The sequence below is a fragment of the Canis lupus genome, chromosome 20, assembly GCF_048164855.1.
Source record: "Canis lupus baileyi chromosome 20, mCanLup2.hap1, whole genome shotgun sequence".
NCBI classification, from domain to species: Eukaryota; Metazoa; Chordata; class Mammalia; order Carnivora; family Canidae; genus Canis; species Canis lupus.
Window position 1 is genome coordinate 4,222,000 of NC_132857.1, and position 14,857 is coordinate 4,236,856.

Genomic DNA, 14,857 nt, shown 5'->3' on the forward strand with positions numbered 1-14,857 from the left:
GGGTCGGGCTCCGGGGCGCGCGTGCAGGGGCGCAGGGGGCGGGGTCGGGGCGCGCGTGCAGGGGCGCAGGGGGCGGGGTCGGGGCGCAGGGGGCGGGTCCGGGGCGCGCGTGCGGGGCCGCGGGGGACGCGGTCCGGGGCGCGCGTGCAGGGGCGCAGGGGGCGGGGTCCGGGGCGCCCGTGCGGGGGCGCAGGGGTCGGGCTCCGGGGCGCGCGTGCAGGGGCGCAGGGGGCGGGGTCGGGGCGCGCGTGCAGGGGCGCAGGGGGCGGGGTCGGGGCGCAGGGGGCGGGTCCGGGGCGCGCGTGCGGGGCCGCGGGGGACGCGGTCCGGGGCGCGCGTGCAGGGGCGCAGGGGGCGGGGTCCGGGGCGCCCGTGCGGGGGCGCAGGGGTCGGGCTCCGGGGCGCGCGTGCAGGGGCGCAGGGGGCGGGGTCGGGGCGCAGGGGGCGGGTCCGGGGCGCGCGTGCGGGGCCGCGGGGGACGCGGTCCGGGGCGCGCGTGCAGGGGCGCAGGGGGCGGGGTCCGGGGCGCCCGTGCGGGGGCGCAGGGGTCGGGCTCCGGGGCGCACGTGCAGGGGCGCAGGGGGCGGGGTCGGGGCGCAGGGGGTTGGGTTCGGGGCGCGCGTGCGGGGCCGCGGGGGACGCGGTCCGGGGCGACCGTGCAGGGTCGGTGAGGGCGGGGTCGGGGCGCGCGTGCAGGGGCGCAGGGGGCGGGGTCCGGGGCGCCCGTGCGGGGGAGCAGGGGTCGGGCTCCGGGGCGCGCGCGCAGGAGCGCAGGGGTCGGGGTCGGGGCGCGCGTGCAGGGGCGCAGGGTTCGGGCTCCGGGGCGCGCGTGCAGGGGCGCAGGGGGCGGGGTCGGGGCACGCGTGCAGGGGCGCAGGGAGCGGGGTCCGGGGCGCCCGTGCGGGGGCGCAGGGGTCGGGCTCCGGGGCGCGCGTGCAGGGGAGCAGGGGGCGGGGTCGGGGCACGCGTGCAGGGGCGCAGGGGGCGGGGTCCGGGGCGCCCGTGCGGGGGCGCAGGGGTCGGGCTCCGGGGCGCGCGTGCAGGGGCGCAGGGGGCGGGGTCGGGGCGCGCGTGCAGGGGCGCAGGGGGCGGGGTCCGGGGCGCCCGTGCGGGGGCGCAGGGTTCGGGCTCCGGGGCGCGCGTGCAGGGGCGCAGGGGGCGGGGTCGGGGCGCAGGGGGCGGGTCCGGGGCGCGCGTGCGGGGCCGCGGGGGACGCGGTCCGGGGCGCGCGTGCAGGGGCGCAGGGGGCGGGGTGCGGGGGGCGCGTGTAGGGGCACAGGGGTCGGGGCGCGCGTGCGGGGGCGCAGGGGGCGGGGTGCGGGGGCGCGTGTAGGGGCACAGGGGTCGGGGCGCGCGTGCGGGGGCGCGGGGGCGCGGGGGCGCAGGCGCGGCGCGCGCTGGTGGCGGGCTGCCTGCTGGGGGCGCTGGGGGTCGCGTGGGGTCGCGGCGCTGGGGGCTGCGCGCAGCAGGCGACTGCATGAGGCCCAAGCGCGGGAACGTGCTGGTCGCGCTGGCCGCCGTCATGCTCTTCAGCTTCTCCTGCTTCTGCATCTCCAGGCTGACCCAGACCAGTAAGCCGCGGGACGCCCCCCCCTCCCCCGGCCGCCTCCCGGGGCTCCGGGCAGGGGCGCAGGGGCGGGGGCCGGCGCCGTCGCCCGCGCTCGTGGAGGGGCCAGAGGCAGCGCCCACGCCGTGGCCGGGCGGGCGGTTGGGCCGTAACGGGCGCCCCAGGAGCTCGCCCCCCCCACCCCGGGGCTGTGCCGCGCGGGGCCCCCGGAGCGCGTGCCGGGCCGTCGCCTGCCGTCGTTTGCAGCCACGTGACGGTCCGGCCCGAGCTCGGCTGGCGAGGCCGGGCCCCCTCCGTGCCCCACGGGCGTACCGAGCCGTGGCAGGGCCCCGCCTGGCCCCCGCGTGGCCCCCGCGTGGCTTGGGCGCGGCCCGCACGGCCGAGCTGGGGGCGCGTTGGCGCAGCGCGTGGGGCCGCGACCCGCTCCCCTGGAGCACCCCAGGCCTGACTTCCCTGTGTTCTGAGGGTTCCCGGTTTAGCAGAGAAAAGTAGAGCTTGCCGGGGACGTTTGAACTTTAGAGAAACCGTGAGTAAGCTTTTAGGGTAAAGGTGGCACAAAGATGTATTTATATTACAACATGTATTGTCTCTCAAATTCAAATTTAACTAGATTTCCTTTTTTTTTTTTTTTTTTGCTTCCAGCTCTACTTTCCCAACCTCAGCTGTAACGTTTTAGGGTCCAAGTACTTGGATTTTGAATTTGAGCTCAGGAATCCCATAAGTCTATTAAGCCACGGCCTTTTGAGATTGCCACTAGGCTGTTTTAGGCCACATTTTCATTCTAATTAAACACATATATGACCCAGGGTTCAACAAAGCAACCTTGGTGGTAGTGTCAAGGATCAAGTTTGGAAGTGGCTTTCGTCCTCTTAATTAATACTAAATTTTGTCTTGCATACATAATATCGACATTCTACTCCGTTTGTTTCAAAGGTTTGGGAATGCATATTGACTTATCTGATTTGTACTATTGATATCTGATCATTTAATACACTTTTCCTCTTCTTCGTTTTCCATAAGGAACATTATCCCAATGCGTTTTTATGTATTTTAGGACCGTGAACAATTAGCACTTTTATAACAAAAAATAAATCGTTACTTGTAATTAGAAAGTAAAGTATAAACTCCCTCTTAGAGTAATTTTGGAAGGCAGTTTCCATTGGTAACCTTAGAAGGCATTTTAATATAGCTAATATTTGTTACATGTTATAAACTGTGAACTTTGTATTATGACCCAGAGAAAGAAGTTTAGTCCCTCAAGGCACTTCTATTCCCATCATTCATATGTTAAGATTCAGAATATGAGCTACTATTTTTGAAAATGCACCACTCTTAGAAGAGCAGATGAAACAGGTTTCTCGTGTTTTATGTTTATGTTTCTGTGTAACCTAGCTCTAAAACAGTTACAAAATCAGTCCTAGTACAAAACCAATCCTGAGATGTTCTTATGTCAACAAAAGAAAACAGACTTTATTTAGTTTTGGAAGCAGCAATTTTTTTTTTTTTTTGGAAGCAGCAATTTTTATAAGACACCAAAGATAATCCCAATGGTTTTTAAAATTTAATCCACAGTTGTAATTCTTATCGATGAAACTTGGGAATATTCATTATAAAGATAGCCAGGGAGTGCCTGGGTGGCTCTGTTGGTTAAATGTCCAGCTCTTGATCTCAGGTCGGGTTTGATTTCAGGGTAGTGGGTTCAAGCCACACACTGGGCTCTATGCTGGGCATGGAGTCTACTTATATATATAAAAAAAAAAGTTGGTCACAACCTAGTGCTTTATTCTTTCCCCTTTTAAGTTTTTATGTGCATATAACCTTTTGTTTGTTTCTCTATGCTCATAGTATTAACAGTTCATTAATTTGCTCAATAAATATGTAAACTCCATGAAGAGAAGAATTTTTTTTTCTGTCTTTACCTGTTTTGTTCACTGCTGTGTACCCAGCATCAGGAAAAATGCCTGGTGTATAATAGGTATGTTAAGTATTTGATGAATGGTTGAATAAATGAGTGAATTAATGAATTCAACAAATACTTCCTCATGTTGTAGGAACTAGGCAACAAAATATTTTTTTTTGTACAAAATATTTTTAAGCCCCCACTTTCAAGGAGTTTATATTCTCATTAAGGGAAGAAAACAACAAACAGGAATGATACTGCTCTATGATGTCAGATATTGACAGGGGAGAGAAAGTGCTGTTTTAGATAGGGTGGTTAAGGAAAGTCATATTAATGCTTATTCCTGAGTGAATGAAGTAGGGGAGACTGTTGTGTGGATATGTGGGGGAAGAGTTTTCCAGGCAATGAGAAAAGCAGGTGCAAAGGGCCTATAGTGTGATCAGCTTGATATGTCTGAGAAACAGCTAAGGCTCTAACGTGAGCAAGAAGTGTAGACGGTAAGATTATGGAGACCATAGTGAGAACTATGACTTTTATTCTGAGTAATAGGAAGCCATATACATGGAAACATGGTCAACACCACTAATCATCAGGGAACCACAAATCAAAACCCAAGGAGATATCACCTCATTACCTCTTAGAATGGCTATTTTTATTTCATTTTTTTAAAAAGATTTTATTTATTTATTCATGAGAAACACAGAGAGAGAGAGGCAGAGACACAGGCAGAGGGAGAAGCAGGCCCCATGCAGGGAGCCCAACGTGGGACTTGATCCTGGGTCTCCAGGATCAGGCCCTGGGCTGATGGCGGCACTAAACTGCTGAGCCACCCGGGCTGCCCTAGAATGGCTATTTTTTTTTTAAGATTTTATTTATTCATTCATAGAGACACAGAGAGAGAGAAGCGCAGAGACACAGAGGGAGAAGCAGGCTCCACTCAGGAAGCCCGACGTGGGACCCCATCCCGGGTCTCCAGGATCACACCCCAGGCTGCAGGCGGCGCCAAACCGCTGAGCCACCCAGGCTGCCCTAGAATGGCTATTTTTAAAAAGAGAAGAAATAAGGGAGTGTTGGTGAGGATGTGGAGAAAAAAATCCTTCACACTTGGTGGGCATGTAAATTGGTGCAGCCACTGGAAAACAGCATAGAGATTCCTCAAAAAATTAAAGATGCTACTGCTCATCTAACCCAGCAATTCCATTTTTGGGCATTTATATAAGAAAATGAAAACACTAGCTTGAAAAGGTATCTGTACTCCCATGTTTATTGCAGCATTATTTGTGATAGCCAAGCTACAGAAGCAACCTAAGTGTTCTTCAATGGATGAATGGATAAAGAAGTTATATATATTCTATTATCATGAACTATTATTCTTTCAATAGCAGGTGTAGCTCTGAGTCAGCAGAGTCCAGGATGCAAGTGTGAGCCATTCTAGACAATAATGGAAATGTCTTGTGGAATTTAAAACATAGCTACAAAAAAATTAAAAAAATAAAAAATATAACAAAAAACATATCTACAACAACAACGTATAACAATTATAAGATAAAATAAAAGAGGGGTAAATGTAGTTAAATGGTACTAAACTTGTAGCACTGTTGAAAAGTGAGAATGTGAGAATTTGTATTAGACTGTAATAAGTCAAGGTTCACACTGAAATCTCTAATCTATTAAAATGATAGTAAAATAATGCATAACAATATCACTCATTATAGTTAATGCTTCAAAAAGAAGAATTTTGGCTGGATATAAAAACAAAACCAAACTTGATGATATTTACAAGAGATACATTTAAATTTTAAAGATAGAGAAATGGGCAGGGTGATCCTGCAGACCCGGGATCGGGTCCCGTGTCGGGCTTCCTGCATGGAGCCTGCTTCTCCCTCTGCCTGTGTCTCTGCCTCTCTCTCTTTCCATGTCTCTCATGAATAAATAAATAAAATCTTAAAAAAAAATAAAGATAGAGAAATGTTCGAAGATGGATGAAGAAGTATATACCAGCAACCTGAACCAAAAAGGAAGTTGGTAGGGCTATATTAATATCAGCAAAATAGACTCCAAGGCCAAGTGCAACATAAATGCTGAGTAAACAGGGAGGAACTTTATTAGCAATCAAAGAAATGCAAATAGCATCTCATACCATTCAGATTTTTTTAATTTAAGAGATAAGACATTTGGTAAGGATATGGAAGTGCAGGAATTTGCACACACTCCTCTTGCCAGTGGGGAGTAGATGCTCAATCATTTTCATTATGTGATGTGCATTTCCTGTGTCCTAGCAATTCTCCTGCAAGTCAAGACTGAAACGGGTATGCAGCCTTACCCGGTGGTTCATGGCCAGTTCCTCTTGTCACCGATCAATACCCCATGCCATGTAGATTGTTCACTATTTAAAATAACATCCCTATCACCAGATATATCCAAGGCAAACTCTTGAACGTATTGACCTGGAAGATTCTTGGTAGCACTTTTATAGTTGTTCATCAAAACAGTAGAAGAGCTAAATGTGTTGTTCAGTGGAACAATTAACAGGAGTGGAAATGAATGGCCTAGAGTTGACTTACCCGTATGGAAGGGTTGCCAAAATGTAAGTTAAGCAAAAGAAGCAAGTACAGAAGAATACATACAAGTATTACTTTATTTATTAATAGCTAGAAACAAATGTGAGTCAGCTTGCACAAGTGGTAAAACTTGAGAGAAAAGCAATGGATGATTAATACAAAATTCAGACTTCTGCTTACCTGAGAGTGAGGAGGAAGGGGAACATGATCTTGGAAGGAAATAGATGGAATATTTAAGACTAAGGTAGTAGTGGGTACATGGATGTTCGTACTTGTTATCGTCTTTCAAACTAGCTTATATATGCTTTGCGATGTCTGAAATATTTCATCATAAAACCTAATGAGGGACCACTCAAAGGGCGTTCAGAGGGCATGGTTCGTAGTGTGATTTGATTATTGCAGAGCATGCGTGGAGTGGAGAAATCCAAAATATATTTCACCTTGTTAGCTTCATCAATCACCTCCCCAAATAGTGGTTCTTTGGAACAAATGGGTACAAATAAATGAAGAATAAATTTGAAGTGGTCTGCCAATACTTCATGCCGTTCATTCCTCTTTCTTTTTACACCCCCCCCACCCCCCAGTAAATACTTGCTTTCCCCTGAGTACACCAAAGCATTTCAAACTTACACATTTATGTTATTGTCTTAGTTTGAAATGCCCTTCGCTATATGGCAACATTCTGTACACTCTTCAAGTTCTCAAATATTCCCTCTTCTCTGAAACGTTTCCTCCCTTCCCCACCCCTCCGTCACTCCTCAGTCCTTACTAGTTAAGCATCTCTGCCTCTCTTTGCCTGTGGCACTTGAGGATAACTCCATTTTCACAATTACATTAATTGGTTGTTTAAATACATGCTCCTTTCTCCATCTGTCGTCAGGTAACTTAGAGCAGGAACCTGACTTTATCCGTGTTTGTTTACCTGTCACGTAGCTCAGGGAATAACACACGCTAAGTTTCAAATAGCAGAAAGCACCCTGGGATGCTTCTCATTGCTGGAGAGGCTTAGTGAATAAAATAGGGTGGAAGAGTCTGGTCATGGCCATGTCGGACAGGATCTTGTATACTAAGGCAAGGAGTTTGGACTTAATTCAGTGAGCATTCAGGGAACCATTTAAAGTCTTTGAGCAAAAAAATAAAAAATAAAAAAAAAAATCTTTGAGCAGTGTTTCCAGAAGATTAATTGTGGGTTGGAGGTGAGAGACTAATTAAGAGGCAGTTATAATAGTGCAGCTAGAGGCAGTAATGACCTGAACTAGGGTAAAGCCAATGACGAGAGAGATAAAACAATTAAAGAGATCTATAACAGTGCTTAACATGTATACCAATCACCTGTGAATCTTATTAGAGTAGGTCTGGGGTAAGGCCTGAGATACTGTATTTCTGTCCTTCTCCCCTCCCCCCCCCTTTTTTTTTGAGGGAGAGAAAGAGATAAAGCACATGGGCAACCAAGCAAGCAAGTGGGGGGAGGAGCAGAGGGGGGGAGAGAGAGAATCTCAAGCAGGCGCTATGCTCAGTGTGGAACCCAACAAGGGGCTGGATCTCAACCCTCGATCATGATGACCTGAGTTGAAATCAAGAGTCGACACTTAACAGATTAAGCCACTCAGGCATCCCAAGAGATGCTACATTTCTGACGGACTCAGCTGGTGCCAAGAACCTGCTGTCCCCTATCTAGGTGACTGTCCAGTGCTGAAATATACTTAGTACAACAGAGAAAATGAATTTTAAATTTTCTTTTATTTTGACTGATTTAAAGACTGAAGCAGTGCAAAATATTTCTCCACTAAGCAAAATTTTATTGTTTTGGTAAGACTGCATTTCACTGTTACTATTAAAATTGAGCATGTGAATTAAGATGTATAAAATATACACAAGACTTAGCAGACATAGTACAAAAATAATGTAAACTATTCCCTTAGTTATTTTCTATGTTGGTTACATGTTAAGCCATTTCAGATATATTGAATTACATTAAATACATTCTTTACAATTACTTTGCCTTTTTTACCTTTTTGAAATGTGGCTACTAGAAAATTTAAAATTACGAATGTGCCTTACATTTTATTTCTGCTGGATAGTAGTGCCTTGGACTCTTGCTGTGAGAAGTAAAGCGACACTTAGGACCTCACTTGACCCCTTTCTTATGGGCAGAAGTTACATTGGCCCATCACACACATGGACTGGTATTTGTTTTCACAATTTCACCACAGTTAACTCAAAACAACAAATTATTGTTTATTTCAAATCTTTGCAACATAGTTTTATAACATTTCACCCTCATGAAATACCTGAGTGAATATGCAAGTGATGTAAATATCTTAAATAGAATATTATTGAATAGAATCATTAAGTAAAAATATATAAAAAGCAGATCTAAGACTAGGGAATATATCCTTTAAGTTTTTTGCATGGTTGTTTCTGCAAATACTACTTCCTCTAGAGAAAACTCTTTTCATGTTACCAAATTGATCCCTCAGGAACTGACTTAACACTGTGGAAACTTAGATGTGTTACATCAGCCGTGATTTATCAGCTTCAAATACAGGATTCAATTTGCAGGAGAATATTACCCTAGGAGCCCCAATAACATAGGGCTGGCTATACTGGTTAAGCTGTGTCTGCTTCTAAAGTTTGTCCACATCTTCAAATAGTTAGCTATTTTATAAATCTCCGAGATTTATCTGGGATCATTGCAGTTCTTTTGATTAAAGCACAATTCAGTTTAAAAATCACTTGGAACCCTAGGTGACTCAGTCAGTTAAGCATCTGACTCTTGGTTTCAGCTCAGGTCATGGTCTCGGGGTCATGAGATTGAAACAAGCATCCAGCTCTGTGCTGGATGTGGAGCCTGCTTGGAATTCTCTCTCTGCCTCTTAAAAAAAGAAAAAAAAAAAAAAAAGGTGTACCCATGTCCTGTCTCTAAGCCCTGTCCTCCAGCTTTCTCCTGAACCCTCTCCAGCTAGGCTTTCACTTCACTGCTCCACGGACCCACTGTCATCAAGGCCACCGGGGACTGCATGTTGCCATCTCACGTCCACACCCTGCCCTCATCCTCCTTGTCCTCTTCAACAGCCCTTGAGAGTTGATGCCTTTCATCTCCTGGATCCATTTTTCTCACTTGGTTTCCAGGACTTGACACACGGGTCTGAGTTTCCTCCTGCCTCACCGGCTAATTCGTCTTAGCTTTGTTACTGACTTCCTCTCACTTGTTCAACTTAGAACATGGGGTGCCCCAGGATTTAGCCCTTGGGCCTGGTCTCTCCTCTACTCATCCTCATTCTGCTAGTGATCTGCATCTAAACACAGACAGGTCTCTCCGAATGTCTATGGCCAGGCCAGGCCCATCCTCCTGCCGGACTCACACATGGGGCTGCCTGCCTACTGAGATGTGTGTTAAGCATCTCAAATTTAATATGTCTCAAACTCTACTTCTAACATTCACACCAAAACTTGTTTCCTTCATCTTCTCCACCTTAGTAAATGGTTATTCCTTTCTTCTAGTTGCTCACATTGTCTCTTTTGCCTACATTCATTGTCAGCAAATCCTATCCTCTTTATCTTCAAACTATATCCAGAATTAAACGATGCCTCACCACTTATGCCACCAACAATCTTTTCTAAGCCACAGACATCTGCTTCCTGATCCCCGACTTAGTTTCCCCAACTCTGTTTTTCACACAGCAGATAGAAAGATCCTGTTCTGATAAGTCGGATTATGTGACTGCGCTTATGGACTTCACTGGCTCCCCACTTTGCTTAAAGTAAAAGCTCAAGTCCTTACAAAGGGGGCTTTGTAATTTCATCACCTACTACTCCTCCTGTCACTCATTTTGCTTCAGCTACACTGGTCTCCATGCTGTTTCTGGAGATAATGGGCACGCTCCTGTCTCCGGGCTTTTGCACGTGCTCTTTTCTCTACATCAGGTTACCTGCAGCATTCCTTCTTTCGCTTTTCGCGATTCTTCTGATCGCCCTGTTTACAGTTAAAACCTCCCTGCACCATCAACACTCTGTATCCTTTTTTCCCTATTGTATTTTCTTGTACTTACCATCTTCTATTAAAACGTATAATTCAGTTATTTATTTATTTATTTATTTATTTTTTTCCATCCAGTAGGAGGTACATTCCAAGGGGGCCAGGAGTTCCTTCTGTTTTGTGCATTGTCATATCCCCAGAACATGTAGCAGTATTAAGTTTAATAAATAATTGTTGAATGAGGGAATGAATTGAGTGGCCAGGCAACTGTTCTGGCTAGGGAGATGTAGAGCTCCTGAGAAGAGCACCCCTTTTCAAAGAAAAACTCGGGCTTTGCTTGGAATTGTAAATAAATTCTGAATACTCCTTCATAGCATTTCGGGAACAAACCAAAAATTGCCTTTATTCTTGACATCCCCTTGTCTATGAAGAACAAATGGTTGGTGATCTCTCTGCTATGGCCATGTCTTTCCATCTGCAGAGAATATGCAAAATTCCTAGTATTGCACTGTGAGGGAGGTGATGACCAACACAAATTGCCAACCGGTACATTGATAGGTCCTGGAGACCAACCTGTTGTTGCTTTAGCTGGACTGATTCTAGGGCCCAAATTAGGAGGCCTTCACGAGGCTGCTGAGAAGAAATTAGTTCAAAGTAGCAAGTTCCTCCATCTTTTCCTTACAGAGTGATTTATATGTATAGATTACACTGTGGCTTGGATGTAGCAGTGCCTTTTCACTCTTGTCTGGCCTTTCCCTGGAGGTGGATTGAGAGAGGAAACCATATATCTTGTGCCACCACCCACTCACTAGTGAAGACCACAGATGCAGAGTCTTGGGTTCTGCTGGCTGTATCCTAACAAGCTGAGGACTTGTGTATGGATGGTGCACAACACTCACTGCGAGAGAGGGCGGGGATCCTTTATAATTATGGAATTCTCTGTAATGATTAGCCAGCCAGTTGGGTCTTTCTCTAAAGCTCCACTGCCCTGTTTCAGCAAGCCCAACTCCATTAAAACCCAAATCTACTTGTTTGTGTGTGTACCCCATTAATGGGAGCCCCCATTGGCAGGACACTCCATATAATACGAAATTGTTGCATTCGAGACAGTCAGTGACACATATCTGGAGATGGAGGGTGTTATGACAGACCCTAGAGATGGAGGGAGGCCACCAAGGGAGGAGCGGAGCAGTGGAACTCCCTCCAACCCAAGGGGGGGAGCCAGAACGTCTTGTTAGAGGGCAGTAAAGCAGCAGGTTTACTTTACTCTGTTGTAGCTTGGGATGGATGATCCATTGAGGCTTGGCAGAAAAATATTAGGATATTACAGTTTATTAGTTGCTTTCTATCTTCAGTAAGGTAGCTCAGGGAAGACACAAGTTTTGTTCCAAGCTGGCTTATCTGAAAGGTGAATGGAACCAGCAAGATGGGTGGGTGTACAGCGCTGTCCAGAGGGGCCAAGTCTGCCCATGGCCAGGGATTCAAGACCCCTGGGAACCAGACACTTAGGCACCCTGCTGGATCTCAAACGCTGAACCCTCTGCTGGAGGCTAAGGCTGGCGTGAGCCAAGGCAGGGAGGAAGGACACAGCAGGAGATGAGACTGGGACAGTTTTTATCCCTACATTTTCTTGCTCCATTTTATAAGTGAATCTCACTTTTGCTCTCAAATCTGTAGCACCAGCCCTATCTCTCCCTCGAACTTCAGAGTCCTATAGCCACATGTTTGCCACATATTGAGATGCCTAATAAGCAACAGCACTGCTCCTTTTCCTGTTTTCCCGGTTCAGACGGAAGAAATCTCTAGTCGTGTAGAAACCTAGCAGGGATCCTAGTCTCCTCTCTCTCAGTCAGTTCAAAGTCTTCCCAATAAAAGCTCTTAGATATTGTTCACATTATCTCCTATTTCCTAATCCTTTCTGCCCTGCTTTATTCTTTTATCATCTGTCACAGGAAACTACTATCACTACAGGTTCCTAACTGGTGGTTTCTCTGACTTTGGTTTGGCCTTCCTGAATGTTCTATATGGCCACCAGAAGGATCTTTCTAAAACACATGTTGCGCCTCATAGTCTTGAGCTGTGTTTCTCAATTGAAATGCTTCTTCCCATGACAGCCAGTGATGCTATTCCAAATATATAAAATCACCTGGAAAAAAACTGGGAGGAGGGCAGGAGATGATTCTGTTATCTTATATCAAATACATTTTAGCTAGGCTAATTGTGGTGATCATTTCGCAGTATAGACAAATATCAAAGGCATTACGTGGCACCCCTGAAACTAATGTTCTACATCAACTGTACCTCAATTAGAAAATAAGTAAATGAAAATCAATTAACCAAAAACCAAAATGAAACAAATATGTACTGTAGAATGGGGCTACAAAATCTGCAAACATTGTAAAGAAACTTCACAGAAATTTCATGACTGTGGAGGGCTATTTCAAGTTATGCCTCCACCCATATCCCTTTTATTCAAATATACCGTCTTTAGGTTTTTTTTTTTTTTTTTTAGAAGAAAGCTCTGAGAAACACAGGTGTACTAGGGTCATGTTCCACCTCTTTATCATAGCTTATCAAAAAGATCAGCAGAGAGTGAAATAATTGGAGAAGGACAAACATTATATGGTCTCATTCATTTGGGGAATATAAAAAATAGTGACAGGGAATAAAGGGGAAAGGAGAAAAAATGAGTGGGAAATATCAGAAAGGGAGACAACACGAGAGACTCCTAACTCTGGAAAACAAACTAGGGGTGGGGGAAGGGGAGGTGGGCAAGTGGTGGGGGTGACTGGGTGACAGTCACTGAGGGGGGCACTTGATAGGATGAGCACTGGGTGTTATTCTATATGTTGGCAAATTTAACACCAATACAAAAATAAATTTATATATATAAAAAAAAAGATCAGCAGAACCAGGTTCCTCTTTTAACCTCTGAATTTCTCCGTGTTGTCCCTGAAATACTGCATAGCCTCTAGGTGTGTAGTGACCATGTTTTTGAATGCCTCCTTGCTTTCCCAGCAGTGCTCCAAATAGAACCCCTGCCCTTGCTTCCCTGGACTGCCCGACCCCCACTCCCTGCAGGGTCTCCTCAGGCAGCCTGGCCTCCAGATCCTCCTCTGACTTCCTGCCCTGATCCTCGCCCAGGGGATCCCCTCTTGGGGGGACCCAGTGCCCTACGTGCATTGAAACTGTCTCTAGAAGCCAGGGCTTGAAATGCTGCTTTATTGTACCTGTATTTCCTTCATGGGGAAATCTTTCCTTTCGTTCTCCGAGAAGGACCATCTTCATTGCTAAATGAATAAAAAGTAGCCCACTGATAAATAATATTTATCAGACATTTGTCAAAGCATTTTTTTTATGTGGTCTGCCATGTGGCTTACGTGCATTATCATATCATTTCTTCCCAACTCGGGCAAGGATTTCTGTATATCCATTTATACATGAAGGAACAGAGGCTAATGAATTTTAAATAGCTTGTCCAAAGTCACACAAACACGAAGTGGTGAAACTGGGTTTCAGTTATACATGATTTAACACCAGATCCGCTGTAACTTTTAAAAAGGATATCCTGTAATTTATTTAGCCTATTTCCACCATCCAGCATTTAGGTTGTTTCTGATTTTCTTACAATGATAAATAATGCTGCCTGTGTTAGACATCCCGAGAGCCAAATCTGTGTATATATTTCTGGTTATTTTCTTCAGATCAATTCTTAAAAGTGAATTTTGGGGTTCCATTGATTTTTTTCCCTCTAATTAGGAATCTTATATGTGCACAAAATGGAAATTTGGAAAATAGAAAAAGCACAAAGTAATAAAGCAAAAACCATTTAGAATAATGCCGCCTTCCAGAGAGTACGATATTAACAGCTCACTCTTTCTCTAGACTCTTTTGTGTGTCATACATTTATATTTATATATAAGCCATGTACGTGTATATGCACATATATAGTTTTATGTGTAGCTACATTGAAGCATAGATTTTACTTTTTTTGTTGTATATTATAGAAAATTGTGTGATACTCTTGCTACATAATAAATATATACACGTATGTTTTCTTTGCAGGTAATCAATTAATTAATTGTAGAAACCATATTTTGGAGTTTAAGGAAAAAATGCTACTTTTAAAAAACAAGACTGAAAGAAATCGCCAAGAGCTGATCAAAGCCTTGAGTAAAATAAAGTACGAAATGACACAGAGAAAAAATACGTCAGTAAACTTAGGTTTGTGTTGCTTTTGTTTTTATGTGTGTTGGTTTGTTTGTTGGTTTTGTGCTTTGTGTTTGGGAATTTAGATTTTGCACTTTCTGATTTTAGGACACTTCTTCCCAACAAATATAACTAAATTAGTACTTGTTCTTTTATCGTGAGAGATACAAACATCAGGTAAGAGATAACACTAATAAACTTCCTCTCCTCTGTAGCTCGGAAATGGTCTTCCTATGTTTCCTGTATGAATTGCACCACCATCGTGACCCATCCCATAGATGCAGCCAGAACCCTGTGGGTCACCCTGACTCCCCCTCCCTCCTCTTGCATAGTTCCATTTCAGCCAATAAGAATCCTGTTGATTCTCGATCTGTGTATCTCACAAATCTGTCCACGTTTTCCCATCACCGTCTCTGCTACTCTAGTCAGGCAGCCTTCATTCTTCATCTGAATCACTGCTAACATACTTCTCTGTTTTCTCTCTCTTTCTCCAGACTTGTCCTCCCCTATCTGGTTCCACCGTAGCCAAAGCGAAGCCTCACTGTCCTGTGCATCATCCTGCAGTGGCTCCTGTTTCTCTAGCATAGCAAGTCCTATCTCTGTCGCCCCTTTTGTAGTCATGTAGTCCTCACTCTTAATCC

The 14,857-nt window shown here is 46.1% G+C and overlaps 1 protein-coding gene across 6 annotated transcripts in view; it reads left to right on the forward strand.

The window, feature by feature from the left end:
• The first annotated feature begins 1,434 nt into the window (after positions 1-1,434).
• Positions 1,435-14,857, forward strand: part of MGAT4D (MGAT4 family member D) — a 49,158-nt gene continuing 35,735 nt past the window's right edge. For 4 of the 6 annotated variants that reach the window (XM_072788298.1, XM_072788301.1, XM_072788300.1 and 1 more), the window contains exons 1-2: positions 1,435-1,571; positions 14,073-14,231. In XM_072788298.1, coding sequence (XP_072644399.1) covers positions 1,478-1,571; positions 14,073-14,231 — 253 coding nt within the window. In that variant the 5' untranslated portion in view covers positions 1,435-1,477. Of the gene's footprint in view, positions 1,572-1,902; positions 2,098-14,072; positions 14,232-14,857 lie in introns of those variants that run through there. The other 2 variants (XM_072788304.1, XM_072788303.1) reach the window with 2 other exon arrangements.